Here is a 21,789-nt window from a genome sequence, read left to right as displayed (position 1 = left end):
TCCCTAGTAGTTCATCATATTGTTATTTTTTTTTTATTTCTGTTGCTATATTCTGTGCTTTTTGTATTCAATAAAGCTGGCAAAGAATGGCACATTTCGATGACTTCTAAAATAAATTGTCTTTCTTCCTCTTTTGCTTTTGATCCCATATTTGCTGAAAAACCACTGATCTAAATATTCTAAATAGAGCGGAGTAGCGTGACAAACACGCAGAGAAAACAAAAATATACTGAACTATTGTGCAATATTATCCACACACGATACAAACTAATCACTATTGTACAATAAAAATCAAACTGTTTTTGATTGACACAATATATTGTGCAACCTTTCAATGTAAACCCTAAACGGTCAATATTATTGCACAATATGAAATATTGCGCAATAATATTGACCGTTTGTGGGCCGCTTACTGATTCTACATTATCAGAAAGTAGCCGGTTAAATAGATATCACTGAAAAACAGTGGCGTATCTAGAGATTGAGTCTGGGAGAGAAAGTGACAATATTTATATAAAGTAGATACTAAATATAAATGAAATTTTCGGTGAAAGGTATTGCGACTGTGGAAAGAATATACTTGGATTGGTTTAAATTTCCTATTTTGCTTTGTATTAATAACTTCTATTGTTGTGTCTATGTCTATTAATATGTCTATACAAATTTAAGTTTCCAAAATATCTTAAGTACATTTTTTGTAAACACATTAGACTTGACCGAAATTAAACCTTTAACTTTTAAACTTTTTCTTACTTTCTTAAAAATTAAATCTGATATTAATATAGTGACAGAGACGGAGAATAAAACTAAATATTTTCGCTTTTCTTACAACACTAAATTCAGTCATGGATTGCCTAAATATCCTTTTCATCTCTCAACATTAGAAAAAAAAGGTGAAATTTTGGTCACCTGTTCTATTCTCCCCTCTATACGGAAAACTCCAAAATGAAAACAGAATTTGTGTGAAGACAAAAGGAAAAATAGAATTGAACTATTAATGAGTATATTAGAATACCTACTTCAAATTATAATAATAATAATAAAAATGAAGTCTTCTGGATCTTCTTCTTCATCTAGTGCCTTCTCCTCATTGGAGGGTGGCGATCATGAACTAGAATTTCTCTGCGTCTTGTGCTAAATGCATAATTGACTTCTGGATAGGAGTTATTGGAGAAGATGTATTCAGATTATGAAGGGTACATTCGATATAGTTTAGTCAGTATCCCAAGTATATCAAGTGATATTTTGTCACTATACTAAAAGACATAAAAAAGTATTTAAATGAAACATTTTATTCATCATCTAAAATATCTAAATTTAAATGAAATGCAATACGATAGTAAGTTTGAGAATGCAGAGTCATCCTCACGCACAATCAGAGGTCAGATCTTGAAACAAGCGGAAATGCAGTGAACCATTCGCAATAAATGTAGAGTATATTTTTTATTACAGTTATAATATATATGTTATTGTTAAAATTTACTAATCGATATTGTAACTATGAATCATTATGAATCAAATGTGCGACTTTTTGTGCGACTAGATAATAATAAGCCATTATTGATAAAGAAATATCCGGAAGGTTCAATCTCCAAGCTATTAGACTCTAAAAAGGACACGACTAAACAATGTAATCTAGAGAAATGAGAATAACGATATACCTGAAAAAGTGGCATGAATAAGCAAGGAACAGACCAATAGCCACCTCAGAAAATGTAATTTGTGTAAAAAATATACGATTTAATGGTCTAGTTTATTAGGTACACCATGTATAATCAAATGATATGCCAAATGGCTGCGTTAAAAAGAAGCCAAGGTCTATAAATGCATTTTTCTCATCCATTTAGTCATGAATTTATAAAAAGGTTTTGTTCAAATTACTACCATTATTTTATTATGTTTATTTTAATTTAATTGCATTTTAGTTTGACTGGAAACATATTAGTCATGAGAAAACCTAAAAACCAGTTCCCCTCATGCTATAAAATACTTATATATATTTCTTAAAAAACGGAAAATGGTAATACAGGCATAACACTATTGTTCATTGCAAAATTCTAGACTATGTCATATTACAAAAATAAAAAAATAGGTCATTGTATGATATTTGCAAAACAATAGTATTAATAGAAAAATATTTTAGTTTTTTTTAGCTTTTTCTTTGCTAATTGTTTTTTTTCTAATTCTATGACAATATTTGTTATTGCTTTCGACTTTTGATCCTTTTTTCCTTTAAAAATATTAATGGATTTTTTTTTCTGAGAAACGATTAATTTCTATTTTAGAATGACTTATATGAAAGTTCATAAAATTTTACAGAGAATTAAAATCTACAAGAAAAAATGGAGGTATTCGTTTAATATATTAAAATTGTTTTGCCAACTTCCGCTGTTTCCGGAAGTACGGGGTACGGCTATAGGTACTAAAAATATTTCTAATCGAAATATCTTATTAGGACATAGTTGTGAAAAAATAGTATATTTGCTTATTAGGAGTAAAAATGACGGTTTTTGTGGCGAGGCTGTACGTTCGACATACAGCCGAAGCGCAAAAAGTCATTTTTATTCCGAATAGAACAGGCTATTTTTTTTCAAACGCTACAAATAAGTTTTTCAACGATTTCAAACGTTCCAGATACTACGCTTGTTTTGTATTTGTAATTCTGGTATGGACTTGTGATGGGTGTCATAGGTTTATCACAAAAGCATGGTAGTTTACCGCCGAACCAGAATGGCACTATTTGCGAAGCTGTACAAAGCATATATCCTCAAAGTGGTTTACTATTGCCTTCCTCGAGGCGATGACTCGATGGATGCTCAATTTAGATAAACAAATATTTCTACTTAAATCAATAAAACAACCGTATTGACTAGGACTCGAGCCCTCATCGAGGGTTAGGTAGCAGTCTTTAACTATATAACGGTTATATAGTTAAAGGTAGCAGTCAAACACACTTGGCGCTGAGCCATTGGCTTCCACGGCTTCCACAAACAAAATATGAATATAGTATAAAAAATGGTACAAAACTACATTGTTATAATACAATTTTCCTTCTTTAGATTGGATCCATCCGGTCGAGGAAAGGGAGAATGCGAATTGCTAGCCTTGTCACTGCCACAAATCGATGTTGTTAGGGAAATCGTAACTGATCCGGATTATGACTACTACACCAGAGATAGAAATGCTGCTCAAGTGAACTGTGGACAAAGGCCCAGCAACTCACTTTTTTCAGTTTATGGAGATAGAAGACATGGATACTATGGGAACAGAAGAGGTGATGGATCAGGGGCATACGGTATTTTAAATTGTTACGCTATTAACATACTATAAAATTTCAAAATAATAACGTCGGATATCATCTAACCCACTAACGCAACAATTACTTCAAATCAGTTCAGCTCTTAGATTCGCATATCTAGATTTTTCTAGTCTATATTGTTCTCTGCTCATCAATCCTTACGTAAGCGTAAACTGACTGCGACACTGTTCTTAAGGTTTAACATTTTCATGAAGGAATGAATTTTTCCTCAATATAAAGAATTTTCCTAGCTACGATCTATACAGGGTGTCCGGAAAGTTAACGATAATACTGAAAGAGGTGATGGACCAGATCATAAGCATCCAGAAGAACTTATGTTATTATGACCTTAGTAAAAAACCGACGGTTTTCGAGATATTGCCACTTTAATAAATTTGTTAAAATCGTCCACTTGAAACAAATTTTCGGCTCACTCCTAAAAAAATTAATAATTCTTAAATTCTGATTTAGGTTTTGCAACTGTGAATGGTCATAAAAAGTTTTATTTCACTTACGAGAAATTTAAAAAAAAAATCAACAGCCTAGACTAGGAGGCCATGAAACAAGTGTTATCGCCATAGCATCAAGCAAAAACACATTTATTGTTATTTTGTGCCAATACTGTTAATTACTTTTGCTTGTAAGTATCTGGACTTGTGTGTTACCTTTTGATTTGGATTTGATTGTATTGGAGATCAACTGAAGTAACCTGACTTTCCTATGGACTTTGTGTTGATTGAACTATTTGTGTTGGTGATTGAACTGTTTAATATTCCGCTGCCGTATACCGCCCAGGAGTATGCAAACATGTATCTCATTTATGGAGAATGCAGAGGAAATGGTCTAGACACACACAGCTAACCTTTATCGGGACAGATATCCAAATTTGGCACGATATCCATTCTGGTTATCGTGCATTTATCAATGAATCTAAGAATAATAATTTCCTTTAGGAGTGACACCCGAAAATCTGTTCCAAGTGGACAATTTTAACAAATTTTATTAAAGTGGCATTATCTCGAAAACCATCGATTTTTTACTAAGGTCATATTATAATAATAATAATAATAATAATAATAATAATAATAATAATAATAATAATAAAGACTTTATTGCGAAATTTAAAAAAATCACAAAAGGCGAAGTTGAAGCTTAGCTTCCTAACTTAACCCTAATTAGTAGACATAATTAATATATATTATATAAAAATATTATAATAAATCAATAATAATTATAATAGAAAACTAAAGGGTAGAATAACATAGTTAGAATATACCGAAAATCAATTAATTAAATATTTATACATGAAACATGAAATAATTGATAAGTATTTATATATGATAGATACACAAAGAGAATAATTCTAAGAGTAAAAAAAAGGCAACCAATAATTAATCCCGTATTATAGATAATTATACAGAAAGTAATTAACAAGTAAGTACATTAAGTAGATAAATAAATAAATCAAAACAAACTAAAATGGAGGCATGACGGGAGATTATAAGATCTGAACATTTAAATTATTGAAGAATTAAATATTAACTGTCGTATAGAACTTTTAAATTTCAAATAAGAGTTAATTTTAAGATTTACAGAAATTCTATTATAAAGAATACATGCCTGATAACTGAATGATCTCTCATACAGAGTTGTGCGATGTATAGGGGGAGCGATATTAAACTTGTGACGCAAGTCCAGTGAATGTTCATCATACCTAAATTTAATTTTATCAAACAAATAACATGGACTTTTATTATTGATTATCTTATAAATTAGTAAGTATGAATGAAATTTTCTTCTCCCAGCCATGTTGAGCCAACCAATTTCCGCCATTTTATTTGTGATACCTGTATCATATTTTTTTATACTGCCTATCAAACAGATACAACAGTTCTGTAGTCGTTGAATGCGTTTAGCATCATGATCTAAAATACACGGTCCATATAGTGAGTCACAATAGGTAAATTGTGAAAGAACTAAGGTGTCACATAATTTCTTTTTGAGATTAGGATTTAGGATGTAACGTTGATTGTAGATCAGTTTTAAATTTATGAAGGCCTTTTTTATACATTTGTTAATATGTTCAGTAAACCTTAAGTGAGTATCCGTAATCACACCAAGGTTCCTTGCAGATTTACAGCTATTCAACCTCTTTCCGTCCAAAGACACAGAAAACAATTTTTCATATTGGTCTCTAGCCTGTATTCTACCAAATAAAAGACCGTAACATTTATTGGGATTAATGTCTAAACAATGATTAGATGATGTCTTTAGAAGTATACTAAGTCCACTAGGGAGGATGGCATTGGCTTCCAATATTTTTCCTGGTTGGAAAGACATATACACTTGCGTGTCGTCTGCATATAAGCGAAGCGACGTTGAATCTCTCAAACCCGAATCGAGCTGTGATGTGTAGAGGATAAAGAATAATGGACCCAGAATTGATCCTTGTGGGACACCACAATTAATATGTCGAACACTTGACAGCGTGCCATTTAATCTTACAGATTGTGTCCTATCTGAGAGATAACTCTCGACAAGTTTCAATGCGCGACACTCAAGCCCAAGAAACTTTAATATTGCTAATAAGAGTTGATGATTCAACTTATCAAAAGCCCTCGAGTAATCCAAGAGAACCAAACCAGTGAGGTCACCCCGATCAGCAGCCTCCAAAATATCATCCGTTACCCTGAGTAATGCTGTTGTACAACTGTGGTTTTTCCGAAATCCCGACTGAATCGGAGGCAAGAGACTATGTTTATTTATGTATTCTCTCAGCTGGGATTCAAGAACCCTCTCAAATATCTTAGAGAGGGTTGGAAGGATACTTATTGGTCTTAGATCACTCATACTGGTGATACTGGATACTTTAGGCAATTGCGCAATGTACGGAAGAATAACTGGATAGCAATAAAGGAGCATGGCCAATCCAATACCATCGGTACCCACTGCTTCGGATTCGATCGATAAAAAAGCTGAGCGTACCTCGTCAACCGTAGCGATCCTGAACTCAAATGACGCATTTGTTTTCTTCCTGTTATGTAAGTAGAAATTCAAGGTATGAGGATCGGGAGTGGTAGGCCTAACGGAACTGATAAAGAATTCGCCAAGATCCTCAGCACTACCCACAGAATCAGGAATGTGTTTGGAATCATTGGAATAAACACCCAAGTTTCTCAGAAGCTTCCAATTATCTTTTGCACTGCGGTTACGTAAATTATACTCAAGAAAAGCCTTTTTTCTCTTTGAATAGTAGCACTTGTAAAATTTCGAAGCTGCCTATAATACTCCCAATTCTGAAGTGTCTTTCTCTTTTTTTATATTTGCTTAATGCTCTGTTTCGAGTCTCCATCAAATATCTTATATTTTGTGTGATCCAAGGTGCCTTTTTTTTCGTTATGCGAGCTGTCCTGACTGGTGCATAAGAGTCAAATAAACTCACTATAAGGGCACTGAACACACTCACCTTATATTAATGTCCTGAATATACAAAATATCCTGAAAAGGAGCATTTAAAAGTTCTCTAAAAAAGTCTTCGCGATTAAAGTTCTTAAAGTCACGGTATGAGACAATATAGGGCTTAGGTTTAGATATAAATACCTTCAGTTCACATTTAATAAGAAAATGGTCGGAAACATCGAGGCTGGGATCAACATAACTGTTTAAAACACGACTAGAATCAGAGCACACTATCAAATCTAAAAGCGTAGCCCCGGTATTGCCAAGTCTAGTAGGCTCGTTGATAGTCTGAGTCAAATTGAAGGATTGAAGAAGTGACATAAACCGCTGTGTATATATTGATTCAATTTTTAAAATATCTACATTAAAGTCACCAAGGCACAATAGATTATTACATATTAATAAGTTATTAGAAACATTGTGCTCGAATTCTTCCAAAAGTGGTCAAAATTAAGAAACCCTGGTGGTCTGTAAACTATGCCAAAAGTATTATTGAGATTATTTATTTTGCAATTAATCCACAATTGTTCCGAATAAACAGTTATCATATCACCAATAATAGCAAAATTAATAGAGTTACGTACATAAAATAAAATACCACCCCCTCTACCTTCCTCTCTGTCACGCCTTACTACTCCAAATCCATCAATGTCTATTATATTATCAGGTACAAGTTTTGTAAGCCAAGTTTCTGACATGGCTATAATATCAAACATACTCGAAATAATGTAATTTCTTATAACATGTATTTTAGGTAGAATTGATCTAACGTTAATGTGGGCAATTTTTAAATGATTACAAATTTTCACCATAATCAATTCTTTGCTTTAATACTGATAAATAATTTAAATATATGGAACAATCTTTACTTTTAGCGGAGTGATCCACAGGTACAGTCTTTCTGAGTTTTTTATTATGTTTACACAATTAATACAAACATCATTAATAGATTTACATGCATTAAACTTATGACCCTCGGTACACTTAGAACATGTTAATGTTCCCCTACACTCTTTTTCAACGTGACCATAACCGTAGCATTTGTAACATTGAATGATTCTCAAGTAATCCGATACATATGATTTTTTCCATCCTATGAATATAAATTGCTTTTCTAACATCATTTTTCGTATCATTGGGCTTACCTCAATAATTAAATTAATTTTATTAAAATACTTTAAGTGTGTGATTATTTTTATTTCAGACATCGCGGATTCCCCAATACCATTCAATGCCACAATATTCTTAATAACCTCTTCATTATTCGTATAGTCGCAAACTCTAACATCTTTAACAATTAATCTAGGTTTAAACATTTTTGGCACATTAATGTCGTATTTATTACCTAACTTTTCATTCAGACCATCTTTAATTTTCTTCAACGAGTCTTCACTGTCACAGTCAATAACGACGCCCCCTCGTATCTTCTTGGTTCCATTAATACGGGCCTCGACGCTCGCTGGATTTAAAGTTTTCGTCACCTCCTCGTACACAGCATCAATTGGCACAGTTTGGTTTTGGTTTTTTATGACGAGAATTGATTTTACACTTTTTTGCGTTTTAGCCACTTCACTGTATGAATTCCTAGGCTGATTCGGCGATGATAGTCCACTCGACTTATCGACAACACGATTTTGGTAGGTTGAAATCAGCGCCTTTTGCGTTTCATTTGAATATTTCAACTCTGATATTAAATTATTTAACAGTTCCTTCTCACGGTTAAGACATTCAACTTCCTTACGTAATGTTTCACACTCATTTGGAACTAGATTTTCGTCTATAATTTTGTTTGATCGCCAAAGAGTTTTACAGTGATCACAAAACCAGAACAAAGATGAATTTTCAGTTAAAAATTTATACCATGAGTCTCGTATATTTACACAGCTTGGATGATAACACTTTTTACAAAAATCGCACTTTATGCACTTGGCTGAAACAATAAAATTGTCGGAGCAGACGCCGCACACCTCTACGTCGCCCGCCATATATTGACAAAAAAAACAATGTTTTTTATGTTTTTCTGGATGCTTATGAGTTGGTCCATCACCCCTTTCAGTATTATCATTGACTTTCCGGACACCCTGTATATTTCCTAAGATAAGAATTATTATATTAAATGTATCAATATAATAATTCTCATCTTCTTCGTTCATCCAGGCGGTCGATGTGTGTTTGGCTATTTCTCCGTAGCATTTTTCGCTAACCGGTCAATTGGCATTTTGTGCACATGGTCTCTCCACTCTCTTCTCCTGTTTCTTGTCCATTTTACTACGTCCTGTTTCACATATTTTCACATAATTTTACATATTTCTCTTGTGTCTTCACTTCTCCGGCCATTAAGGTATATACTGTAATAAATCTAGGTAAGTGTTCGCATTTCTGTTGTTCCTAGGAGCCATTTTGTTATTGTTTTCTCCGCTCCAGTTTCTATCGTGTACGTCATAACCGGTCTCGCGCCTTATAAAGTCATATAAAAATCTTTATACCTAAGCCTTACCTAAAATTCTTACTTTGCTTCTGATGCTCATATTTTTATTTCGCCAAATTATATCCCTTAAATATCTTGACGATCTTGAATGATGCTTTTGTTTTTGGACGTTTACTTCCGCCTTGAGATTCCTTTTATTTTCGATGAGGGAAAAATCTTGCATAGGATACCCACAGTTGGTAGTGCCAGATTTCTACCGGCTGAAAAAACCTCCCCCAACTGGAATCCGCTCTCGTATTGCTTCAATGCAAAGGATGTCTAGATTTACGTCATGGTGCTCGTTGTCTCTCTTCCCTCTCTTTTCAACTTATTATAATTTAGACTATCCGATATATTACCTTCCATGATTCTTCCCCTTCAACTAAGGACATCATAAATGCGGGTAAGTCAAAGTCTCTGACCACAGAAATGCATGATTGAGTTGTATGCATTTGAGTTGACCACAGTAAATGCATAATGCACTCTCAACCCTACGACGACCAAACAAATTTTTTCTATAACATTCATGGTCAGACAATGCTTGACTCATGAAGTAATCGACTTCTCCATATTGTCTGTCTTCAACCGTAGTTGTATGTCGGGTATTAACCTGTATGTCCCTCTGCCATATATTCCGTTATTCCATTTCTCTTACCACTGTTGTATTTCATGGTATCTATCATATCGTTCTTGTATGAGCAGTTCAATAGGCGTTATTTCAGCTATAACTCCTATAGCCTCTCCAGATGCCGTTTTTGATGTGCTGCATACCTTATGCCATACTTTATGCCATGCCGGTGCAGCATACAACAGCAGTGAGTGTACCACACTAGCAAGTACTCTTCTTTTAAATGCTCTAGCATTTCCTACATTTGGCATGAGTAAGGCTAAAGCGTTGACAGTTTTCTCGGCCTTGGTGGTGGTTTTCTTAACTTCTCACACACTCAGTATTTCAAAGAATTTCTTAGGTAAATTACTATATTATTATAAAGGAACTGCCTTTATAAATAAAACTGCTCCGGGGACATTTTGCTTTTTCTGGTCAGTAATACTGTTTTATGTGAAGCTACGGTGAGTAGATTATTCTCTATCCAAATTGCAACTCGTTGGATTGCCAAGCTGACGGTGCTCCTCAGTATAGCTTCATCTTTTGCGTATGATACAATGGCAAGGTCGTCTACAAAGGCAACTACAATTGAATCGATTGTTGCTTAAAAACACTAAGTCGGTTTTTACAACTTTTGGGAAATAAAAAAAACGTTTTGTATTAATAAATATAACTTTATTAGTAAAATTTATTTATTTGGGGAAAGATAAGATATAAAGCCATTTGTTCTCTACAAAATTATTTATTGAAAAAAACACACATTGTGATATAACAAATACAAAAAAAATGACTTAAGGTGTTTTAGCAAAACAACTGTAAATAAAACAAAAGTTTACAAAAACCAACCAAAATAAAAATGTTTTAAATTATTATTGGCTTAGTGCTCTTTGGGAGCTCCTTGTTTCCGTGGTTTTTTATTTTCTGAGTTAATAATTTCTTCATAAAAAAGCTTATGTTCGTTGTAATAAAATTTTAAAGTGCTTTGATTTAGTTTCTAAAATTGGAAGAGGGCCTTTGTACGCAGGAAATTTAGGGAGTTGGAGCACTTGAAAACACTACGAAATTATAATATAATTTACCGGCAATTCATTGGTTTTAAAATTTTAGCAGCGACATTTTTATCGCGGTAATTTTTATGTGCATTTCCTTTTACCCGAGAATCTCGAATACTATTTCGTTTATAATCAGCATCGTGTCTAACACCTTTACGCTGTTTTTTACTGTTCAAAACTTCGTTTTCTTCCATATTTAAGAACACGTACAATCAATAATCTGGTCACAAAATGATTAATATTTACCAAGTTTAGACGAGTACAATAATGCGCATTAGCTACATGCACATTTCGACAAAACGCATGTCTTGCAATAAATATGTTTGTTTATTTATACCTCTATGCAAAGGACAATGATAAGCATCCATTGCTTTTGCTCTACGGTAATATAATGAAATAAAAGGAAACTAATTTTTCGCTTAAACACCCTAAGACGTCCTATGACTTAGGTAGTTTAAGTGCTACATCGGTTAAGATTGCAAATGTTTTAAAGTATATAGAACAAACGGACTTAGGGTGTTTTAGCGTCAGTTGATAGAAAATATCAAATTTAATTGATTTTCATGGTAAACTCATTTTGACCAGAAAGTGACTTAGAGTGTTTAAGTAACAACCGATTCAATTGTTTCATCTGGCATTTCAATCCTCAATAGTTCATCATAGAGTACGTTCCAGAGCATAAGTCCCAAGACACCGCTATTTACCATCACAGTTATCATCACCCTTCGGCCTCTATTATGATTATTATTTCTGAAAGGTAGGATGCTATATCAATTAGTCATTGATCTATTTTCCTCTTTTGGAGATTGTTCAATATCACTTGCCAGGAAGCGTTAAATGCATTTTTGACATCAATTGTAACCATTGCGCAGAGTCTACGATGCTTACTCTTGTATGCACCAGCTTCTTCCGCTATCTGCATTACTTTAAGGATAGCATCCACAGTTTGTATTCTTTCACGAAAACCATATTGTGTGTCTGAGAATCCCCCTTTGCGAGCACTTTCTTCTTCCAGCTTTATTCGTATGAGATATTCATACAGCTTTTTTTCTACATCTCGAGACTGAGTAGTCTGAAAGATGCTGGTTCATTCAATAAATTGGTTTCCCTACTAGTTTGCCTATTTTCCATTCCGATGGGAATTGGCTTTTCCCAGCTAATGCCATTATACAACGATAAAACGTCTCCAGGTTAGTTACGAGCAGTAGCCTTTAGTACTTCTGATTACTGGGACCAGGAGCTTTATTATTTTTTAGTTTGTTGGACACAAATCGTTAATTGTTGTTGTTCACACAAATCGTTAATTGTAAAATTTAAAACTTATTATTATCTAAATAAAATAAAAAAATATCTTAAAAACTTAATTATTATCTAAATAATTGTAATTATCACAGTCATATATCACAAGTGGGTGAGTTGGGAACAGATGTTTTACAATTTTTTCCATAAAGTCCATTATAAGTTGAGGTTTAGGAGGAAAACCCCTAATAGTTTTACGCATAACTATCTTATATCCATCTTCCCAGATATCACAGTCAATATTATCACACAGGTTTTCCAACATATTTTCTTAGAGACTTTAAAACATTTGCCTTGGAGATTCAATTGCTTTCATATTTGCCTCTAGGTGGCATTTATAATAATTAAAGGGTTGTTCTTTTTACAGACAGGAGACCAACAGATATAGCTCGACCTCTCCGCCCTCCGGGAGAACGATGGGACTATGGAACTCAACCAACACGACCAAGACCATTACCACCCATTGATCAAAGACCGCTGCCCGATGGGGAAAGAAACTACGAATATGGAAATCGCAGAGGAGGTAAATATCTGCCCCAGACATTTATATGGGACGTTCTATGCCTCTGACAATTCCGCACGATTGCACTGAAAATGAAGAGCACTTGCATTGAGGATATTATCTATATACAAACTGTTAGACACTGCCTTTAGAAAATAAAACATAAACGGACCTTTAAAATTTAAACCTACGAGTACTATTAGATAAATCATTTTTGATGTTGGCTAATAATGCCAATACATCTAAAAATGACATTTAAGCTTAAGACTATTATTCATTTTCTTCTGAGCAAAAATTACTTAAGGTATCATGATTTAGTACACAAGCAAAAATTTTTATGAAAAATGCATTTTTTTCAAAATTCCAATAATAAAAAAGTTGTTTCTCTTGTAAAGACAATCCGGGGACATACTGTAGACTGAAATTGAAGAAATTTGAAATTGAGAATTTTTTTTTAATTGAAAATGTCAAAAGTTGACAATATCAGATAATATGATATACTATGATACGAAGAATACAAGGTATGATATTGCGCAGGGTGGTCAGTACGTCACAGGTGATAAACGGCACCATTGGTCGGCAAGCTCTGCGCGCCAATTTCAAATTGTCAAACAGATTGTGGCATCTGTGAAATTTGATTGTGTAAAAATGTGAAAATAATTTTTCAAATGTCAAGCTCGATGATTTGACATAACTTTTTGGGTTATGTCCTAATTCTTCCCTATTTTAGGTCTTTTTTTATTAGTGGCAATTGAACAATCTGGATATTTTTTTGTATGGCGTATGACGTCACTGCACTGGTGGTATGCGCAAACTTAACGAAATTGGAGCCGCTATCGATCATACCTTGTTTTCTTGGTACCATGGTGATATACCATTCTATTAAGAATGTCAGACCGAAACTAACTGAATACGTTAATCAATCCTGATGAAACCCAATTTATATATGACTTATGTCATATTACTAACATACCAAATGTTATTAATAAAATAGTTATAGGGGTGAGCCACTTTTGAAAAACACCCGATATTTCGACTGTATTCTCAAAAATAAATTTATCTTCACAAACTAAGACTAATTTCTTCTATCATGTTAAAATTTTCATACATACCAAACAAAAGTACAATATATGTTTCTTTCAACGGCCAACTAACATAAGTAACAAACAAAATATTTAAAGGTTCAGTATATGATATATTAAGTTCAATAATTTAATTTAGACCCTATATTTGCAATATGTTATTTAAAACATTAAAGCAATTACTTAGTAAGAAATAACGTTGTTTTATTTCTTTTCAGACTACTCATACGATCATCACTTACACGAATCACAAAGTAATAGATTCAGTAACCATTACAAAGAACACAATTTAGATAGTTTTGATTCGCACAATGATGGTTATAGGCCTTATAACGGAATTCATTACCTACCGGCCTCGAACGGGTGGAGGCCCAGTCATAGACACTCTCCACCTCATTACGAGCCTGATAGTTCCTTTAGACCCCCAAACCATTCATTCTCAGAGAGTAAATTCATTCCCGATAGAACTCCTCCAGATAGATTACCAAGTAGAGATCATTGGGGATTAAATAATTACGGTTGGGGGTCCTATGGAGGGCATTACGGTAATCCAGAATCTTATCACCCTCACCGTGGAACTAATGGCCATCGTCTTAGTGTACATAGGTAGGACTACATATTTATATATTCCACTCGAAAGAATAAAAAAACACCAATAAAATATTATTATTAAAAATGCTTCAAACGCTTACATGATTTCTTGCACAAAAATGTTCACATAAATTTATGCATTCATATTATTTGGTTTTTGTTGAATGGTTTTATACTGAAAACCTTCTACTGTGGACTCAAGGGCCTAATGTGGCTCAAACAGAAGAAAGGAATATCGTAACAAAACAAAAGTTGATCACATACAACAATGATGGCTTTCATTGAATCAGCGTTTATAAAACAGTCCGATAGAACTCTTAGCTTCGAAACATAAGGTTTCTTGTGAGGTAACTCGGCAGCGGCTAGACGCTTCAGTATACAAACCTGCGGCATTATCGATAATACAGATATAGGTTCAAAAAAGTCCCATGGTATTTAAGACACTATAAGAAAATCTACAAAATAAAATAGTTATTTTTTTGTAAACACTGCTGCATTAACAGCGCTTTCAGATGGAGCGGAGCTTTCAGATGGAGTAGGCCCGTCCGCGCTGTTCGTCCGCGTGTTTTCAAGATAGCCGTCAGACGAAATCATCCGGACGGGGCATACGCGACCCATGTAAAATTGTTTATATAAACTCATGGTTAGTGTTGCACAAGAGTCTTGAAAAAGTCTTGCAAGACCAAGAGTCTTGCAAGAAATTCAAGACAAGACTTTCAAAATTTCTTGTCTTGAATTTCAAGACAAGACAAGACTTTAATATGCAAGAAATTTCAAGAGGCTTACAAGATTTCTTGAGAGTTAGAAATGACACATTTTTTTAAGTGATAATTTGGTCTTTGCGCAAGTTATGCCGGGTTTATACAATATTTACATAGTCGTAATCACAATCATAGTCATAAAAGTTAAACTATCCACTTCTTATAAACCTGTTGACATCTACCATGAACTTAGCCTTTAATTATGTTACCCAACTTCACTGATATATAAATTATGGTTATGAAAATGTTCTATAAACGCATACTAAAATTGCGTTGTGATTATAACGATGATTAAGACTGTGATTATGATTACGATTTATGCAAATGTTGTATAAACCCGGCATTAATATTGACCAGTGTTCATTTTTTTTTCTATCATAGCCAGTGTTTTAGAGTTGAGAATGAAATAAAATAAAGTCGAGGCAACAATCCGTATATTGGTAATTGGTATTATACACAAAATTATATTGGAATAATGGTATTATAAAAAAACTAACGGTAGTTGAAACTAATGGTGGGTTCGTGGAGCACGCTATTTGCGCTATTTGGTACTACTTTTCATGCACAAATTTTTTCCGCAAACAAAAAGTAGTATCAAATAGCGCAAATAGTACACTTTAGCATGACCTTTCCGTACACCCTGTATCCAAACTTTTCCAACCAATCTTTCATAATAAAAAAATAAAATAAATACCATAAAAAATAAAAGTAACAAACGGGTAAACAAAGTAGAACATAATTTACAACGATAAACGACGCGACGCTTTCTATGAAATAAAATATAGAAATATTATTACGTCTTTGTTAGAATGTAAAATTTTTCAAGACAAGAAATTTCAAGAGTCTTGCAAGACAAGACAAGACTTTGCCATTCAATAAATCTGCAAGACAACACTTTGAAAATGTCGTGTCTTGAATGACATGACAAGACAAGAAATTGAGATTTTCAAGACAAGAATTCTTGTCTTGTGCAACACGACTCATGGTACTGCGGACGGTCCGCTTCATCTGAAAGCGCTGTAATCTAACGGAGATCAACTTGTGATCAGTGATTTGCTAATAAACAAATTTGCCTAACGGACAAAAAAATGCTTATAACGTTTCGGGAAGTAGATCTCTTCCTGTTGTCTTTTTTTGTCCGTTAGGCAAATTTCTTTATTAGTAAATCACTGGTGACAAGCTGGTCTCCGTTTGATTAACGCCAGCAGTGTTTACAAAAAAATAACTACTTTATTTTGTAGATTTTCTTAGAGTGTAAGTGGCGAAATATCCATAGGACTTTTTACGAAGAGATTAATCCGCCACAGAGGTACAGACATTTTTTTAATACAATATTTTTAGAATATTTTTATAGGAAACGTGTTAGCACTAGATATTTTATTCATATGAACTAAAAAATATATAATATTTTAACGTAAAATAGACTACATTTTCTAAAAGAAATTATTGTCCGGATAGTTCACTGAAGCCTATTGAAAAATAATCGAAATATCTGCTTAAAAAATATAATACTAAGATTCATTCAAGAGTTTCTACTACTAAAATTAAAATACTAGTTTTTTCATGGTTTACTCTTTTTGCTATTATACTTAAAACTACCAAATTCGACTTGCTCCGAGAATATCTTTAATTAATGTGTAAATATTACTTTCCCACCAAAATACATATATTTATAATCTAGGTAGGTATACAGAATTATTTTGTAACACAACGAAATATTTTTTCGGTTCCATTCTCTAATGTATTTATTATACAATTCTACATTTTTTTTCTAGAAATGAAGTTGACAACAGACGACAATACTTCTATTCCAAACCGGAGCCTCCAAGCGATTGGGGTATGTACGGAGGATCTTATGGAACTGGAGGTATTAATTTAGAATACAAAGGTTACGGAAATAATCAAGGTTATAATTACTGGGGATTTAATAAATATCACGATCAAGATTATGGTTTGCTGCCTCCTAGAAAGCAAATTGGAAATTATTTACCTCCTCCTGAAAATAGTTACTTGCCCTTGCCAAAACCTGGTCATTATCTACCATCCCAACCACACATACGGGATTTTGATAACAGTATATTACCTTACAAACCAAGAAGACCTCCACCGCATACCTTAAATGAAGGTATACCTATTATAAATGTTTATAATCAAATAGTAATATTATTATTTTCATATTTAGAATGCTCCCTTCGAACTGCCACTGGCTTTCGGCTGCATAAAAAAATCGTAAAGAAATTCTTTGCCGTTCCTAATATTTATGAATGTGAACTATTATGCGTCAAAGAAAAAGATTTTCCTTGTGCATCCTATGCATTCAGGTAAAATATAACCAGAATAATTAATACTTGCTACAATGTATTGTTTTCAGATATTCTATAAGTCTAAGTTTTCCAACTGATAACTGTTATTTAAGCAATAGAAACTATAAAGAACTAGATTATTACTCGGATTTAGAGCCTGATAGAGACTTCGACATATATACAATGAATAATAAACAGACATGTTCCGAACCTTTAGTTATTTTAGAGAAGAAACATAGCGGTAAGAGAAATTGTAATGTAACTATTACAATTAGCACACTTTTCATTGTAGAATGTTTCTGGAGAGTTAGAAGTAGTCATAGGTTGTCAGATTCAGTAGTAAGAGATTCATTAACAGTTAATTCAATAGTGGATTGTCAGTTGGAATGTCTGAAATCAAGAGGATTTACATGTAGATCTTACAGTTTCAGGTTAGTATAAACTACCATGACCTGTAGTAAAACGGATAGATTAAAATGTTTGTAGTCGATTGAAAGAATTGGGAAGATACGCAACCTAATGCGCGAATTCGTGACAAGATTGATTTGATTTCACCTTACGTCTCAAGTGCTCTCCGGTGGAGCCTCTACTCGTTCTGCGGCCAACGCATAGAACACTCATAACGAAGACATATCGAAGACGGCGTGGAACTAAACGCGACAGTGTTGCCATATTAAAATGTGTTATATCTGCAATACTTTTGACGAAAATACCTTCGGATGAAAAATCCGCATTTATGTATTGAAAATTTATGCGTAAATTTTATTCCGAATATAGAATAAACAACAAAAATAAAAATTCTTTTATAGGTACTGAATATTTCGTATGATCGAAAAAAGTCGTTTAGTTGGCTTGGAAATGACGACTATTGACATTTAGCATAATAATTTACATATGAAATATCAGTGATCTTCATTTCCAAGCCAACTCTGACGCCGTTCTTTGTTTAATCATATATTACTAGTTCAAGCCTGGCGCATCCGCCACGACATCAGGAAAAAAATACTTTTTATTTTTTTTTAATTAAATGAAAAACAAAAAATCCGGCGACGACAGTTTTTAGAAGAGCCAATTAGCTATCTTTTAGTAAAAAAAGCAACTTTCTAAAGCAAGTCGATACTTCAGTAGAGAATAGATAAACATTAGCATTTTATATATATGTAGATTATATTAAATTGTTTACTAATAGAAAATCTGTATTATTAACGTACTGTACCGAAAAATCCGTAAATCTACGAATGAATCCGTAGTTCTGGCCACACTGCCTCCGGCAACCACCCACTCTGTCCACTGAAAGCAGAACTACGGTACAGTATTCTTTATCCGCTGCGCTGTAAACCACTCATCAGAGCGCATCGGCGCGGCGCAGGGCTAAATTAAATCTCGGAAATGTACGGTAACGCCAGCTACATCTCGAACATATGGTGGGTTCATACAGCCAAATAAAATAAAATAAGAATAAAATAAAATAAGAAATAAGGAATTCTTATTTGTGTGCGTTCATACAGTCAAATAAAATAAAATAAGAAATATATATTTGCTCATGCGCAGTACGATGAGGCTGGATAAAAGTTAACTTTTACGATTGTTTATAGTAATTTTACTATTTATAGTATATTTATTTATCCGTTGCCTACTATATTATACATTTTACTTATGTGAAATTATAAAATAAATTAAATCCAAACTGAAAATATTTGTAGGTTAGAATTAAGCGTGCGCAAAGCCGTTTTCACATAAAATAAAACAAGAAGTTAAAAGATAAAGACTTCTTATTTTATTTGTTATTTTATTTGGCTGTATGAACGCATGTACGGTATCCCATATAACCAACTTTCTTATTTTATTTTATTTTATTCTTATTTTATTTTATTTGGCTGTATGAACCCACCAATATTTTGTGCCACGAAATCGCCCATAAGGTTGCGCGTCTTCTTATTTGTTCAATCAACGGTTTTGTCTTAATGTACCGATTTTAAATTTTTAAGCAGTTTGTAACTAAAACATTTGACTTTTAATTAAAATCACCTCATTATACGAGGAAAAATAAAATAGTGATATTTTGGTGAAAGTTTGAAACACCCTGTGGAATGGTTAGACCAAAGTAAGTAATTTAAAAACACCAGCCACAAGATGCATCTCGTCTCGATAATGTGATTTTTAGTTCATCTCTATAGCTTTTTTTGATGCACATATATTTGTCTTTGAAGAAGACAATAATGATTAGTAACCATTTAAAAAATAGTGTTTATTGTTTCTGTAATAGCATTGTTATTTAAAAGTCTTATTATTGAATTTTGACAATTACTGTGGCAGAGATGGTTTTAAGTTCAGAAGTTAATCTCTACTATCTACCATGTTTAATTAAAGCAACAATAGGTAACCGATAAAACTTGTGTACTTAAAACCATATCTAGAGTAATTGCAAATTAACGATAATAAAATGACTTTTCAATGAAAGTGACAAAAACTATAAATACTATTTCATATGTATGTTGATGAGGACCAAAATCAAAGGCATACATTTAATGCTAAAATTGATATTACCCGTTAGATCTCCAACAAAAACAATTGAGTTAGGGGCGGATACAGGAATTTATTTTAGGAGGGCCCAAATAAAAAGTAATGTAAAATATACTTTTTTAGGCCCCATTTTTAAACCAAAAGCCTAAATATTTAACCCAATTTATAGATTTATGGGAAGCCCGGCCACTTGGGCCCCCCTCTGTATCCGCCACTGAATTGATTGAAACAAAATTTAAACTATAGAGAAAAAATGCAGCTTGAAACTAAATTACCTCTTAAACTCCTTACTTTGGTAAATCATTCCATAAGATGTTTCAAACATTCACCAAAATATCTACATTTTATTTTACTTGGTATAATAGACAAATAAAAACTATAAATTTAAATTTAAAGAGGCTAAAATGTTAACTAATTTAGCTACAAATCGCTTAAAAATCATTAAAATCGGCCCACTACAACAAAATAAATTGAACTTTTATGAATGCCTACATAAAAAAATTAAGACATCCATTTTTCGTGCAGGTCAGTGTATTTATATTAACACTTCATTATACAGACATCCATATCAGTGAAGCACTGCTTGGGTAAATACAAAAGATAATAGATAAATAAGCCTAACTGGCCTCACCCAAAGAAAACCCGTTGGAAAAACATAATTATTGTATGATCAAAAATTCATTGATGTTGCCAATTAAAAAAAAAAGGGGCAATTTTTTCTAATTGTTAGTGTATATCTGTCACCATACAAAGCACACTTGGTCATAAAAAAAATTTAATCCTATCGGATTTTGTTAAACTTCTTAAAAAGACTTCTGGGTTTTTCGCCAAAAAAAGGTATTTTTAAACAACACTATATTATATATTATTTTAACTTGTTTAGGTACGGATCGCCAATCATTGGAGGAATTATAGATAATTGTCAACTCACTGACTGTCCACTTTTCGAATTAGATCCCAAAGTACACTTTGTATATGAACCTGGCTTCGAAATATACGAAAGAGGAAGTTTCGGGCACGGATGCGAAGTCGATCATTTCGGTATCAGAGGAAGACCTCATATTATAAATGATGGCGCGAAAATAGATCAAAGTAAGAGATGCAATCTAAAGTAGACTCATTATTATATTAAATATGTTTTAGTATGTTACATTGGATTTGGATCTGCAGCTAGATTACTACCTCAGGCAACGATAAAATCTACCCACGTACCAACAGAGTTAGATTGCAAAATAGAATGTTCCAAGGGAAGAGAAGGAACATTCTTTAGGTGTATGTCATTTAGCTTTAGGTAAGAGCTTAAAAGTAACCATTATTTCAATAAAATATAAACTTCAACATCTATATTTTCAGTACTGGTAGGCTAATTGCAGGCCAGAATTGTTTCTTGTCTGATATCATGCAGAGAGATTTGCTACCCAATGTTGATTACATTCATGATCCTGATTCGTGGTTGTTTACATGGGATCACTACAACCCCGATTGTGTTGACTTCGCCTACAAAAACGTACACAGTGTACAAAAACCAAATGGGTTCACGCATAAATATGGATTAGGTAAAAAAAATTAATAATCAAATCAATAAAATTTAAATATTTCATATTTTAAGACTATCCTAATGCTCTGGATGTTTGGCGAGCTTATAGCGTAAACGGATGGCCATGCAAGAGAGGAACTTTATGTAAAGAAAATAAAGAAGCTGGGTTCTGGTACTGTGAGATAGAAGGTGGCAACCATGACCCGTGGGATTACTGCTGTAGCCCTGACCATCAATGCGGTTTGTCCAAAGGATATCCATATAGCTGGTAAATTTACACTATTTTTTTTGTCGTGTTCCTAAAATAT

The 21,789-nt window shown here is 33.1% G+C and overlaps 1 protein-coding gene across 6 annotated transcripts in view; it reads left to right on the top strand.

Moving 5' to 3' along the window:
* LOC115889139 overlaps positions 1–21,789 on the top strand; it is a 99,759-nt gene that overhangs the window by 73,353 nt on the left and 4,617 nt on the right. For 5 of the 6 annotated variants that reach the window (XM_030909079.1, XM_030909083.1, XM_030909080.1 and 2 more), the window contains exons 10-20: positions 3,060–3,295; positions 12,550–12,705; positions 13,985–14,372; positions 16,894–17,243; positions 17,301–17,439; positions 17,490–17,662; positions 17,714–17,852; positions 20,828–21,036; positions 21,088–21,235; positions 21,298–21,500; positions 21,554–21,749. In XM_030909079.1, the coding sequence (XP_030764939.1) occupies positions 3,060–3,295; positions 12,550–12,705; positions 13,985–14,372; positions 16,894–17,243; positions 17,301–17,439; positions 17,490–17,662; positions 17,714–17,852; positions 20,828–21,036; positions 21,088–21,235; positions 21,298–21,500; positions 21,554–21,749 (2,337 nt within the window). The remainder of the gene's footprint in view (positions 1–3,059; positions 3,296–12,549; positions 12,706–13,984; positions 14,373–16,893; positions 17,244–17,300; positions 17,440–17,489; positions 17,663–17,713; positions 17,853–20,827; positions 21,037–21,087; positions 21,236–21,297; positions 21,501–21,553; positions 21,750–21,789) is intronic. The other variant, XM_030909084.1, reaches the window with a different exon arrangement.

The sequence above is a fragment of the Sitophilus oryzae genome, unplaced genomic scaffold, assembly GCF_002938485.1.
Source record: "Sitophilus oryzae breed Bouriz unplaced genomic scaffold, Soryzae_2.0 scaffold_810_pilon_pilon, whole genome shotgun sequence".
Taxonomy (NCBI): domain Eukaryota; kingdom Metazoa; phylum Arthropoda; class Insecta; order Coleoptera; family Curculionidae; genus Sitophilus; species Sitophilus oryzae.
This window is presented reverse-complemented; position numbering and strand designations above follow the sequence as displayed.